The sequence below is a fragment of the Mustela lutreola genome, chromosome 9 (assembly GCF_030435805.1).
Source record: "Mustela lutreola isolate mMusLut2 chromosome 9, mMusLut2.pri, whole genome shotgun sequence".
NCBI classification, from domain to species: Eukaryota; Metazoa; Chordata; class Mammalia; order Carnivora; family Mustelidae; genus Mustela; species Mustela lutreola.
This window is the reverse complement of record NC_081298.1, coordinates 47,825,856-47,839,488: the sequence shown is the minus strand read 5'-3', so window position 1 is coordinate 47,839,488 and position 13,633 is coordinate 47,825,856. Positions and strand designations below refer to the sequence as shown.

Below are 13,633 nucleotides of genomic sequence, written 5' to 3'. Positions count from 1 at the left end.
ATTTTCATAAAGCAGAAGTTGGAAGACAACTGAGTTTGATCAAATATTCAAACATTTATTATACATCTGGATAATGCTGAATTTCTCTTAACTCTGCTTACTGTTGCAAAGATGCAGCTGGAGATTCTGTATCCATCCTGGATGAAGCTGACAGCTTTGAGGTGTGTGGGGGTGTGGCCACTATGCATAGCACATAGGGTCTCACAGGATCCTAAGTTGAGCAATGTTGCCTTTAGGAGTCTGGCAGACGCAGAAAACCAAAGTCAGTAGTAGGTACATGTGAAGGAAAAAGTTGATATGTGTCAGCAAAGCAGGCACACATGAATGGTGCTGGGGGTCTAGAGGAGAGAGCAGTAGCTTATAGATTGTCCTTACTACTGGACTTCATTTTTCTTTTCTTTTCTTTTTTAAAAAATATTTTATTTATTTATTTGACACAGAGAGAGAAAGAGAGAGACAGCGAAAGAGGGAACACAAGCAGGGGGAATGGGAGAGGGTGAAGCAGGCTTCCTGCTGAGCAGGGACTTGATCCCAGGACCCCAGGATCAGGACTTAAGCAGAAGGCAGACACTTAATGACTAAGCCACCCAGGCGCCCTGGACTTCATTTTTCAAAAGTATCTGCTTCCAAGCAGCTTACGAATGACTAACTAGGGCTCATTGCTTTAGGATTTCTCTAAAATCCAAAGGAGGGGAATTTTCTTAAGGGATATAGGAAGACCAAAACACACTTTTTTTTTTTTACTTTTTTAAAGATTTTATTTATTTATTTGACAGACAGAGATCACAAGTAGGCAGAGAGAGAGAGAGAGAGGAGGAGGAAGCAGGCTCCCTGCCCAGCAGAGAGCCCGAAGCGGGACTCGATCCCAGGACCCTGAGATCATGACCTGAGCTGAAGTCAGAGGCCCAACCCACTGAGCCACCCAGGCGCCCCCAAAACACACTTTTAAGATTCAGAGTTGAAAACCCTTACTGGGTCATCTTGGACCCCAGGGCACTGGTTGGGTGTGGCGGGGGGAGCCCAGTCCCTCCACACCCTCCTCATTCCCTGTCTTGTGGGAAGTTAAACATTCCTGCTTATAGGCATCCTCTAAACTTGGGATTCTCAAAACAACTGGGAAACCGCAGCCCCACTCTGAGAAAGATGCCAGGATCACATAAACAAATCAGTCGGCTATAGGAACAGTGGCCCAGAATTTAGAATCAGAGTAAACCTTATGAAACAGGGGCTGTGGGTCAATTTGTATGGTCTCCTTTTCTTTTCACATTATGGGATATCCCGGTCTGAGGGAGAATTCCAAATCTCGGTACATGGTACGTGTTTGCTGACGACAATCCACAGCTTGCAGAGCCTGGGGAAGAAGGTCAAGCTCATACTTGTGGATAAGTCAGAACTTGATTTTGTGAGCTAAATGGCATCTGTCCCCTCCTCAGATCTAGCTCCTTTTGTTGGACTAGTTCGGCAAATATTTATTGAGCATGTACTCTGTGCCTGGTTTAGTGATAGGCATGGTAGCAACCCTCTACCTTGAGAAGCTTACACTCTGGTGGGGGAGACAAATATAAAAAAAATAAATGCCCCCAAACTGTATTGCATTTAGACACAGCTCCTACTGCTACCTACTGTCCTACTATTGTGCTGAGGAGAAGCTCAGCACAATAGGTCAGTGGAATTTAGGTTGCAGGAATAAAGAAAGTGTCTTTGATGAGCTGACCCTTAACACTAGACAAGGAGGGACAAGGGTTAGTCAAATGCAGAGTGAAGAAGAAAGCAGTCTGGGTAAAGGAACAGCATGTGCAAAGGCCCTGTGCAGGGAAGAGTCTTTGGCAGAGGGCATGAAGCATGGTGAACAAGGGGAAGGTGTCCAAGATGGAGCTAGAGAGGTAGCATGGAGAGGTAAGAGTCGATGGGAGAGGAGACTCCAGGTTAGCTTATCAAGGGTGAATTCTATCACAGAAGCAAGCGTGCCAGTCAAAGAGTTTTAACAAGAGCACACTGGTATTCAATTTCTGTACTAAAATTGCTTGAGAAGGTAACAGCCACTTCTAGGCTTATTCACATGTCTCCATGGGCAGACACCTGGATGGTTTCCCTTGTAAGCATCCAGCAGGACTAACAAGGGGTTTGGGTGTCATATACACCTGGATTTGAATCCCAGCCTGACACTGGGTGGTCACATAACCATGAGTTCCATGCAGCCCCTGTAAGGCTATAAAGTAGGGTGCTGGCAAGTGCCACCCCACAGGGTTTCCATGAGCATTAGATGAGGTGAGTTATCACAGGTTTGGGCACACAACAGGTGCCCCCAAAATTCTAGCAAATGTGTCATAAGTAAATGGATGCATCTGTGGATAAAAACAAATGATTAAGTTGTGATCTCAGTTGTCTTGAGAACAAATCCGAGGTGTATGGGAAGTAGGAAGTATTCTTTGCAGGCAAGGTGCAGTCACTTGGAAGAGATGCTGTCCACCCTTGAGGGAGAATTCTGGTGGGATCTGGGGGATCCTTAAGGAGGGAGGTGTTTGAACTGGGTGAGAAACAGCTCCAGGGGAGCCGTAAAATCCTGCCACCAAGTTCTCTTATCTCTGCTCATAAACCCATCAAAGCATAGGGCTGCAGAGATCCCCTCCAGTGTGCTCCTGGGTAGGCCACAGAGAAGGAGAGAATAAACCCCAAAGTACCCTGCTTGCTTTCTCAGGACCCAAAAGAGAAAGAAAAAATTGGCTCCATCCCAGGCAGCCCGTGTGGCCGTGGGAAAGGCAGCACTACCCACACCCTCACCCTAACTGCCCCAAGGGAACCTCAAGTGTAGCAACACCAAAGAGGAACTGGCAGAAGAGAAAGGAATCATCAGTTGAAAACGATTAGCAGCCCCAGCTGCCCACACTCTTGACGGTGACTTTGGGCAAATCTCTAAGCTTTGTCAACCATCTGCCTCACTGGGGAAGTGCAAGGGGGTTGGTGGGGGTGGACACCTAAATGCCCCCAGGGGAGTCACAAACTCTGCTATGACTGAGCTTCCTGGCCCTGCCACACATGGGCGCACCTCCCCAAAACAGGGTCAGCTGTCACCTGTGTCTCAGGAAAGGCAGCACTGTTTCTTAAAGGGTGGGGACTTGGGGAAATATTCATCAGAAAAATATATGCACATTTGCTCATCTTCCTCTTTCTTTGTGGGGAGAAAGGAGACCTAAGCTCCTAAGGATCTAAGTGGTGTTTGATCACTGATTAGGGGCCAAAAGAATAAAATCTGTGAGCCTGGAAAGTTCTGGCCATTAGGACCATGAGTGCCAGGAAGAGCAGGCCCAGGTGGTGGATAGTGCATTTTACTCATTTTACTTTGACTCCTTTTTTTTTTTTTTTTTTTTAAGGAAAAAATTCCCAATATAATTGACACACATTAAAATTCTCCCCTTTTGGTGACCAGCTCTGTAAGTCCTGAAGAGTACACACATTCCTGGAACTAGCACCATCATCAACATATAGGACATTTTTGTCAGACCAGAAGGGTCACTCAGGCCACTCCCCTTCACGGTCATTGGAGTTGTGAGCACACACCAGATGAGGATTCTTTCCTCCCTGAAGCCTGCCAACGCCCCCCGCCCCGCCGCCCCTTCAGAGTCTCCCCACACCAAGGACCCTATGTTTTCATGTTTGAATCACAAAGATGAACTTTTCTAAGCTTTGACCAGACTGCCTGACTCTCTCAACCTCCAGCAAAGAGGTTTCAGTGAAATCTGACTCCTGTGTCTCCTAGCACCTTGCTTATTGGCCCCGTGCTCTGGACTCATGCTGCCAAAATTCCTAGCAGCCCACCAGGAGTGTGGAAAGAACAAAAAAGCAAGATGACAAATCCCATGCCACAATTTCGGGGGTGGAGCTTGAGGGTGCAATAAGGAAGCAAGGAGGGGAGCCTGGGAGCTCAGTCAGTAAATGTCTGCCTTCGTTTGGCTCAGGTCATGATCCCAGGGTCCTGGGATGGAGCCCCATATCAGGCTTCCTGCTCAGCAGGGAGCCGGCTTCTCCCTCTCCAGCTCTCCTATGCTTATGTTCCCTCTCTCACCATCCCTCTCTGTAATAAACAAATAAAATCTTTTTTAAAAAAAATAAAGAAGAAAGGAAGGAGTGTGCAAAGAGAAATGATGGTGCTGCCTATTCACACTTCCTGAGGTGCTTCTGTCTACCATTCTGGTTGTGGACAGGGCTAGGTAACAGGAGATCCCCAAGTTCTAATCTGGGAGGGGTCTGTTGGTCTCGTGTTAAATGGGGGCGAATTATTATTTCATGTCTTTAGGGAAAACTGAGGTTACAAAGCACATACATAAACACATTTTCATCATGGTCAAGACTCTGTGGGGGGTATCCAAGTTCATGTGAAAACACATCCCTGACCTTTTCAGGCGTTTCTTCATAAAATAATACAGGCAACGCCCGGCTCTTCCTTTCGTTTTCAGAACATGTGCCCTGGGGTCCAACACTATCTCTTTTTGTTTTGAGAGAGTCCTTCTCTCATTTTTTTTTTTTTTTCTTTTGGTCAGCAGGTTCAGATGTAGGCAAACAACTGATTTCCTCTCACAAGAGAAATGAAATATTTTTTTAACATCAGATTCTAACAGAATCAAAATCCTTCTCAGCTTGTTTTGAAAGTGTGATTACAAAGGAAAGAAGAACCCTGGGGATGCATTAGTTCAAAGTCACACCCACTAGAGACAGGGGAGCAAGTCACAGAAGGGTTTCAGGATCCAGTGAAAAACACCAAGATTCTAAACTGGGGTCCGTGATGATATCATGCCGCCTGGGGCCACACGCCAGGCATTTTTCTGATTTTCTGTCTGAAATAAATCTTTTTTTTTTTTTTTTTTAATGGGACATATCATGACTGGTATTATCCTAAGATGAACCTTCTTCTCTCCCACATATGGAACATGAGACAACTTCTCTTTATTATCTTTCTGAAATCTTTCTTATGGCTTCACACTGAGACTGGGCCCAACTGCTTACTCGTGGGTTGTTTGACTCCCAGGCAGACCTTCCTTCAGCCACCCAGCCGGGAAGAGGTGGTTTGCCACAGCATCCTGAATCCTCCCTTCTTCCTTCTGCCTCTTGCTTCAACTCCTTTTAATTCCTAGAGAATTAAAGTGTCCCACAGACTCTGGGGATCTTGAGCCTTGCACACCATCACCCCTGTTCTGGGGGCATCCATTGTTAAATTTGTCTTGAAATGGTGATTAAAACCAAAAGTGCCACTTTGAGCAATTCTTTGCCAGAATGTGATTCCTGTCTTTCATCAAACATTTCACCCTTCTCTCAAAGGGGGACTTTGGAAATCCAACAGTAACATGATGAGAAGGGAAAGTCACCGAGCAAGTGCTGGCTTCTATCTGAACGTCCAGAGCTCAGGACAGGGAACACGGGGCTATCCAGCAGCAAGGTGCTTGCAGGCCTGGGATAAATGGAAATGATGTGTCCACCATACACTTGAAGTGTATCTACTCTGCAAAGCTTTGGAGGGAGTCTGAACCCTTGGCTTGGAGGGGAAGCCATGCTTTCTCTCCAAAGTTCAGAGTAAAAGACTATGAGGTCATTGAGAAGTTGGGACTTTGCCCAGGGAGGTACTCAAGCTCCTGGTTTGTGGGTGACAGATTTCTGGACCCCAAAGGTTCTTTTCATATCTGGTATGTTGAAAGGACAGCGTTTCCTCAGTAAATGGGCTGAGAGATCCCTGTCTGGGTAAAGGAGCTCAGGAAACGGTATGGGTGGGTGGTTTCCCTCAATTTAGGGAGCATACTGCCCCCAGTTTGGTCCCCTCTTGTCTGCCCGTGCTATTGGCAGCCTTCCCCCTCAGGGCATGGATCACTGCTACCAAAAGGGAAGTGCATGGTGACAAAAACTGTCCCCACCTTGACTGGGGTGGCAGTTGAACAACTATCGTTAGTGCACATTTGTCAGAATCCATAGAGCTGAGCCCCTAGAAGGAGTGATTGTTGCCAGATGTAAATTACACTTCAGTAAAAATAGATTAAAAAGAAATCACAGCCTCCTCAAGAGTGGCTAAAGAAATCCTAAATTAAAAAAAAAAAAATCCAATTCTCTGTATAGACCTTGTTGTGTAGTTCTCTGCCAGCTGGTCACCATTCAAATACTGAACCTTCCTCTAGGCCAGGCCCCCGTACAGTCTTGTTCTGGCCTTTCTCCGGGGACCATGGAGCTTTCCTGCAGTTACACTGGGCTGATAAGTTGATGCTCTGTCCCTGGTCTGTGTGTCCACAAGTCTGTCCTCCCCAGACCGCCACACATTCACACTGTGCCAGTGTTGACCTCAGGCACTGCACCCCCATGTGGCATCAGGGGGTGCCCGTGGTGTCTTTCCACAATAGAAAGCTGTAGTTTTTATTTCAACCAAGTCAGTACTTCCATTCTAAGTGACACAATTAATGATCTTGGATTTTTTTTTAAGTTCTTGCCCATTTTCAGAGGCACCCTTCCTGGTTAGACACTAAGCCCAGGGTCCCAAATCCTTAAAGGGACTTATGAGGCACTGTTGGTCTGTCTCCCAATGCCTCTTGCTGACTGGATATCATCTATCCCTTGTCCTAATCCCTTGTGGATCTTCAGTGCCTACCACAATAGGTCCTCTGCGTGCGCTCTCCCTCTGCCTTGAGCCCTTTGTACTTTCTACCCTACCCTCTTCTCCTGGTTGGATCTTACTCGTCCTTTAAGGAGGTCATCTCCAGCAAACTTCCTAGGGAAACCTGCCCTAATAACCATGTCAGGTTCTTTTAGTACATCATCTTATAGAAACCAGAGTCCATTCCTGGGTTGCTCTAATTTCGGCTTAAAATTCTACTCTCATTTCTGAGGTTCTCTGATTCTTTGGCCACCTAACTTCCAAGTCTCATAAGGACAGAGGGGCAGTCTGTGGAGGCTCCCCATGGTGCCTCAAAGCTGCCAGAAGCAGCACTCACTGTTCTGTGTGCACACACCCTCACCTGCACACAGCTCCCCAGAGCAGAGCTTTGAGGTGCGTTGCTGATGGATGGTATATAACCCAGGACAGAGCCTTAGGATTCTGACATTTGTGCTTAAGGAATCTGAGGCTTTTCTGTCACCTACTCCAGGTAAGGGGTACTGAGAGACGGGGATGTTTTATCACCGGCAGCCTGCCCGAAAAAATCTTCAAAAACCCAAATTTACAGGGCTTGGCCCAGTTACTGCTCAGGCTGCCATGTCCAGTTTCTGAGGAGCACGGCTGAACATTGGGGGCTTTTTTCTTCTTTGATATCAGCCTTTGGCACCTAAGCAGTGCTAGTATGATGTTTTTAATGAAAGTGAATCCAAGGATTTAAAGATTAAAATGAAAATAGTATGCATCTTTGCTCTGTGACATAGTGCCGACAAATTGGGCAAGAATTCTGATGAGTGATCACCGGTCAAGTTCAAACACCATCTTCTGACCATCTGGTAAAAATAAACACCTGGCTTGTTACTGAACAGCAAGTTAAAGACAACTTCAGAAGGCAAGGCAAGTTCACTGACTGAAGGGGGTATCTAAAGGCTGTTTCTAATATTAATAGCAGCAATGGCCACAGTCACCAAAATGTGGAAAGAACCAAGATGCCCTTCAGTGGACAAATAGATAAAGAAGATGTGGTCCTTATATACTATGGAGTATTATGCCTCCATCAGAAAGGATGAATACCCAACTTTTGTAGCAACATGGACGGGACTGGAGGAGATTATACTGAGTGAAATAAGTTAAACAAAAGAGTCAATTATCATATGGTTTTGCTTATTTGTGGAGCATAAGGAATGACATGGAGGACATGGGGAGATGGAGAGAAGTGAGTTGAGGGAAATTGGAGGAGAGATGAACCTGAGAAACAAATTGAGGGTTTTGGAGGGGAGGGGGTTGGGGGGGTTGGGTGAGCCTGGTGGTGGGTGTTAAGGAAGGCATGTATTGCATGAGGCACTGGGTGTGGTGCATAAACAAGGAATTCTGGAACACTGAAAAGAAATTAAAAAAAGAAAAAAAAAAAAAGCTGTTTCTACCCAGGTGAATAACATTTTCATTCATTTTGAAGCCAAAAGCTGTTATAGTCAACAGAGCAGGACTCAGGTCAAAGGGTGCCTACGTTGCTGACCGCCCCCCCCCCAGGTATGTGACATGTGTGAGGGGTCTCAGGACACCAGCTGCCTCTGTCCCTAACTTCATTTCACTGTAATCTTGCTGCTCAGGAGCTGGGAGGGTTTCAGGCAACCAGCTGTTCTAAAGGTCTCAGGGTTGATGCTAACTAAGGTCGACAGCACTGTTAATGGGTTATAACTGTTCCCAGGACGGATGCTGCTGCCAGTGATGAGGTGTTACCCCCCAAGAAGCGGGAAGGCTCTGCAGCTGAGGAAGACCCTGGTCAGCAGCAGGCTCTCCCCTCAACACCCCTCCTCCGCTAGCCCCGCCCCCTCCAGGGCCCGATTTATGACTCCCAAATCAGGGGTTGGTGTTCACGCTCATTTTTAACAAGGGATAGAAAGAGTACTCAGCATAAAAGAATGCTGTCGTTCACCCTCCCACTGCCTCAGTTAGCGCGCCTCTCCAGCACTTTTGAGAAGGCGGTTTACAGCTAATGACAGCTCCAAACCCACACCCTGCTTTTGTGCACATTTCACGTGAGAAACTGAGGCTCAGAGAAATTTCAACACTAGTCTCTGGTCCTGCTGGAGGGCCCCTGTCTCTAGGGGACTTTTTCTTTTATTGCCTAAGGCTGTCTGTGCCTCAACCATCGCCAACTAGTTTAAAACGTTGCATTTCCAATACTCAGCCCAGCAGGAGTGTTGCCAAGATGCTTGGTCAGTGCCCTATCTTCCTCAGCAGAGAGTTTGCCTGGTGTGAATCTTGGAGACTGAAGAGAAGGACCCCAGCCCCACACAACTGCGGGGGGTGGGGTGGGGGGGCTGGCAAAAGTCCAGGAGCTTATGCTCATTTCAGATCATTGCCAGGGCCATGAACCCCTTGCTGCATTGCTCTCAGCCTGGGGGTCAACCAGATTTTCCGAGTGAGCACCCTGCTGAATGCTGCCGGACACTGGGGAACAAAGAAATACTTCGGTTTCAAAGACTGCCAGGAAATTACAGTTACACAAGGCTGGTGGATACCAGCACTGACTTACTCCAGATGCCCAAAGAAACTCTAGTGGGTACAGCAGGTTTGGGCTGGACCTTGTCCAGTGTTTACGTGCATGTGTGTGTGCACATGGGGCGCATGCATGTTTGTGAGTTCAAGGGGAGCTTCCAACCCACAGCCATGTCTCCAGGACATAGTACAGATTGGCTACACATTTTCTCTGCCAGACAGATGTACAATACCCCAAGGCGCAGACCCGAAAGAACGGCATCTCTACCTCAACCCACCCAGTCCTACGAGACACACTTGGATCCACACTGATTATCGCCTACACACCATGCTTCTGGCTGGCCAGCTAGAGGAACAAGGATCCAATGGTTATAGGCCCAAAGATAGCTCAGGCTGTTTTTGGTTTTCATTCAGTAGGGAAGAAGCTGGAATCTATAGCCACAAGGAAAAGAACATACAGTTAGACCTCTGTTACAGTGTGCTTGTACCGGGAAGACCTCTTGATTTTATCGGCGGAACTCTGAGGACCCTGGGCTTCAGCTATTTGCCTGCCTCACACAATATTTATATCTAGGACCAGAAGTCAGCTCTCTTGCCTGTTTCCTAGACACCATGCTTCTGCTCATATCAAGTAAAACTCTGATCTTGGCTTTGTTCTACTTCTTCCTTGCTGCCCGGGGTGGAAGCAGAACATCCTCCTAGGCCTTACCCTGCCATCCTGGCCATACCTCAGTATTCTTTAGCCTCCTAGAAGCCCCCTGTGCCCATCTGGGGACGCCTGCTGGCTGCCTGAAAAGGCTCAAGGCAGGTGAGGTCTGTGAGGCTGGCAAATCCCAAGTATTTTCTCTAGAAGCCCTCCTGCCAGGAAGCTGTGAGCTCCAGGGGGCTCTTTGAAGAGCAAAGGGGCTCTCTCTTCAGCTGTCTTTTCCTCCCTCCCTGCCTGTGTTCCTCTCTCCATCTGGATGGGATCAGCCAAACCCATAAGGGTCTTCTGCTGTGCTAAAGCCAGATGGTATCTCCCCCACATAGCTGTTCACAAATGTTTAATAGTGTGTTTTCACTCCAGAGCCCAACGTAAGCATTGCAATATTTCTTCATAGAAAACAGGATTAAAGCTCATCGTAAGCTAACTTTTTCCTTTGGGAAAAGCTAATTTATCCATCAGGCAAAAAGTTAAGAGTTGCTTACTGTGTTCAGCCTACATATGTTTATTATCTACATCTGGTTGATGTTTTACTGAATTGTGATTTTTTTTTTTTAATAGTGGGTGATAGAGCTGCCTCCTCTATCCAAAATCTGGGCTGATTTCCATCTGCGTTCTCTGATCTCCTTTCCCTCCTCCCCTGGCTCCCCTCCTACTCACCACTGTGGTATAAACTGCCGATTTAATGAGGTCATGCTCCCATGCCAAGGGTCGAGGCAAAAAAATCACATAATAGGAGCAAATGGGATTTACCCTTTCTGCTTTTTTATTACTGACCTAATAAAATTTGTGACATAACGAATCCCACATTACGATTCTCCAAACCTTTTCTATTCAGGAAGCCTGCTGTCAGACCAAGACAACCGGAGGGACACTTCTGACTGCAAGCAAGCTCTGGGGGGATGGGGTTGACAAACTGTTGCCCCAGACCCTTGTGCATAAATTTCAGTTAGAGAAGAGCCCAGGAACGGAAGCAAAGGGAATGTGCTTGGAGGCATCTTCCTTCTTCCCTTTTTGTATCAAACATGTGATGCCCCCACCACAGCCAAAGAATCTGCAGAGAGTAAGGGCACTGGCTGCCTCCACCCTCTGGACAGTCCTCTCCCGGGCAGAGATAGAGATTCTGTCACACGTCACAGGCAGATGGCTATTCCTCCCTGGCATGCCCCGGCCTCTCACCCCTGGGAAAATAGTCAGAGGTCCAAGGATAATTAACATCATAGATCAGCACTCAGAAGAGTCCTACCCCCATGGAGGTATCCTCCTGAAACCCAGAGTCCTGGGGATGGGAGAAAGCAAAGGAGCTTTGATGCTCTTGGGGCTAGCATGGAGACTGCTGGAAAAAGGTGCCCGTGGTGGGAACAGGTGGCAGCTCTTAGGTGACCATCAGGGACAGGCAGTCTGCTGGGTTGTAAGGACGGCACAGACTCCTTCGAGGTGGCCAGGCTGGGGAGGAGGTGAAAGCATTCTTCAGAAGGTGGTGGTCCCAGTGAGGGGGACCTGTTTGCGGCTGGGTTCCGGTTGCAAGGGCTCCTGCTGGCAGGGGAGCGGAGGGCATATCCATCCTGCCCCACCTCTGCTCTTGAGAGCAGTGGCATAATAGTCCAGGGGTTCTTCTTCAGCACCACCAGCGGCATCCAGGAGGCAGCAACGCAGGCAGAGAACCCGTTGGAAAGAACGGCGGAAGTTGTCAGAGAGGAAGCCATAGAGGATGGGGTTGGCACAGCTGTTGGCGTAGCTAAGGATGAGGGACACGTGGTTGACCGTGGCATCAAGGCTGGTCACAAACAGATTCAGCAGCTGCACCACGTAGAAAGGCATCCAGCAGAGCACAAAGACGGCTACCACCATCAGTACCAGCCGCGTGATCTTCTTTTCGGAGCGCCTCCGCTGCTGCCAGCCGGCCCGGAGTGCCACCGCCCGCATCTTACCCACAATAAGCAGGTAGCACAGGCCAATGGCCAGAACGGGCAGCAGAAAGCCCAGCAGGAAAGTATAGACCACAAAGACCGCTGACCAAGCCGGGTGCGGCCAATGCAGGTTGCAAGCCACCGCCTGGCCGCCCCGAGCCGTCCTCGTGTCTGCGAAGATGGCAATGGGCAGGGTGACCAGCAAGGACGCCAACCACACGCCCAAGTTGATCAGCTTGGCCACGCTTGGCCTCCGGTAGGTGGCGGCACGAAGAGGGTGTACCACGGCGATGTAGCGGTCCACGCTGAGCACCGTCAGACAGAAGACGCTGGTGAACATGTTAAGGCCATCCACACTGAGCACGGCGCGGCACAGCACAGACCCGAAGGGCCAGTGGCGCAGGGCAGCCGACGAGGCCACGAAGGGCACGCTCAGCATGAACAGCTCATCCGCGATGGCCAGGTTAAGCAGGTAGATGTTAGTGGCCGTTTTCATCTTGGCGTAGCGAAGGATCACAAAGATGACCAGGGCGTTGCCCACCAGGCCCACCAGGCACACCAGCGCGTAGATGAACTGGATGGCGACCATGCCTGCTGCCCCCGCATCCCCGGTCCCCGCCGCCGCTTCCTCCTCCCCGGCCGGGGCGCAGCTGGCGTTGACCGCTGGGGACCAGGCCTTCTCGAGATCTTCCTCGCCCCCCGGGGGCAGCGTCGGGGAAGCGCTCATGCCCAGGGGTGCCCTCCCGGAGCTGCGGAGCGCAGCGGAGCAGACTGGGCTAGGGCTCCGGCGCAGAGGCACGCGCCTCTCCCTGCTCCGCCTGAAGAGCCGGCGGCAGGCCAGCCGGCAGCACCCTCCAATCCCGCGCCCCAGTCCCCGCGCCCGCGTGCCCCGCCCCGTTCGCCCACCTCCGCTCCCGGGCCGCACTACCATCCAGGCCCCCGCCCGGGATCCAGCCCCGCCGCAGGTCTTCCTTCACTTTAGATCCGTTCCCCCGGCCCTGTGGCCTCTTCTCCAGCCGGTTGCCGCTCTCTCCCCCTGCTCTGTACTCTGCAGCCACGAGGCTGGAGCGGGGGAGGGAGGGAGGGTCCCTGAGTCCTCCGTTTGAGTGACGCGGCTCTGGGGATGGCAGGGGACTAACCTGGGGGTGCGGAGCCATTTGCCAGGCGCTTGACGTCCACCCTGCGCCCCCCCCCCCCCAACCCCTGTGACCCTCTTGAATACCTGCAGGGTCTGTACGACTTTTTAAAACTCATGTCACTTAGGTGGATACTGAACCTCCTGTAGGCATCGCGGTAAGTTCTAGGTCTACAAGATCCAGGTCGCCCCCTCCCCGCACTCTATGCAACCACAAATACCAGGACCTTTTTAGCAAGATGTCGTTGAGGTGGGGGTAGGGTGGCCTCCAGGAACGGAGGTGCACACGCACCAAAGCAGAGATGCCATAAAAGAAGGCCAGCTATCTTGTCCTGTGCCCATTGTGCTAGACCTCACAGATGGAAACAGCTCGCCCCAGAGCCAGATGCCCCGAAACCTACGCGGAGCCGGGTATTAACTTAGGAGGCATCTCCAATGTAGACTTGGAAATGTGCCTGGGGAAGGGCGGTGCAGAAAGATTTGTGTTCCAGGCTGGATTTCCTCCTCTCCCAAACTCCAGAAAGTGCCCATTGAAGCCCCTGGACTAGACAGTCCCAGTGTGAGGACCCAGCAGACAGCCCCACAGCCCTGTCCCTATTAGTCCACAAGGGGCACAGTAGAATTAGTGAAGTAGGGATTTGCCTTGGAAGATTATCCTCATAGTAATGCTGGCCCTTTGGAACCCCAGATCAGCCCGGTAGTGGCCTCCTTGAGACTCCCTTCAAGACAGTCCTGAAAAGCTTTTGGTGTATGTGGAA

At 49.8% G+C, this 13,633-nt stretch overlaps 1 protein-coding gene across 1 annotated transcript; it reads right to left on the bottom strand.

The window, feature by feature from the left end:
* Positions 1–10,516: 10,516 nt before the first annotated feature.
* SSTR4 (somatostatin receptor 4) lies at positions 10,517–12,758 on the bottom strand. Its single transcript, XM_059134208.1, has one exon. The coding sequence runs from the start codon at positions 12,669–12,671 to the stop codon at positions 11,301–11,303; it is 1,371 nt and encodes a 456-aa protein (XP_058990191.1). The 5' UTR covers positions 12,672–12,758; the 3' UTR covers positions 10,517–11,300.
* Between the last annotated feature and the right edge of the window lie 875 nt (positions 12,759–13,633).

Excerpts from the sequence above, each read along its gene's own strand:
- SSTR4 (XM_059134208.1), bottom strand. The coding sequence starts at position 12,671 with ATGGTAGTGCGGCCCGGGAGCGGAGGTGGGCGAACGGGGCGGGGCACG.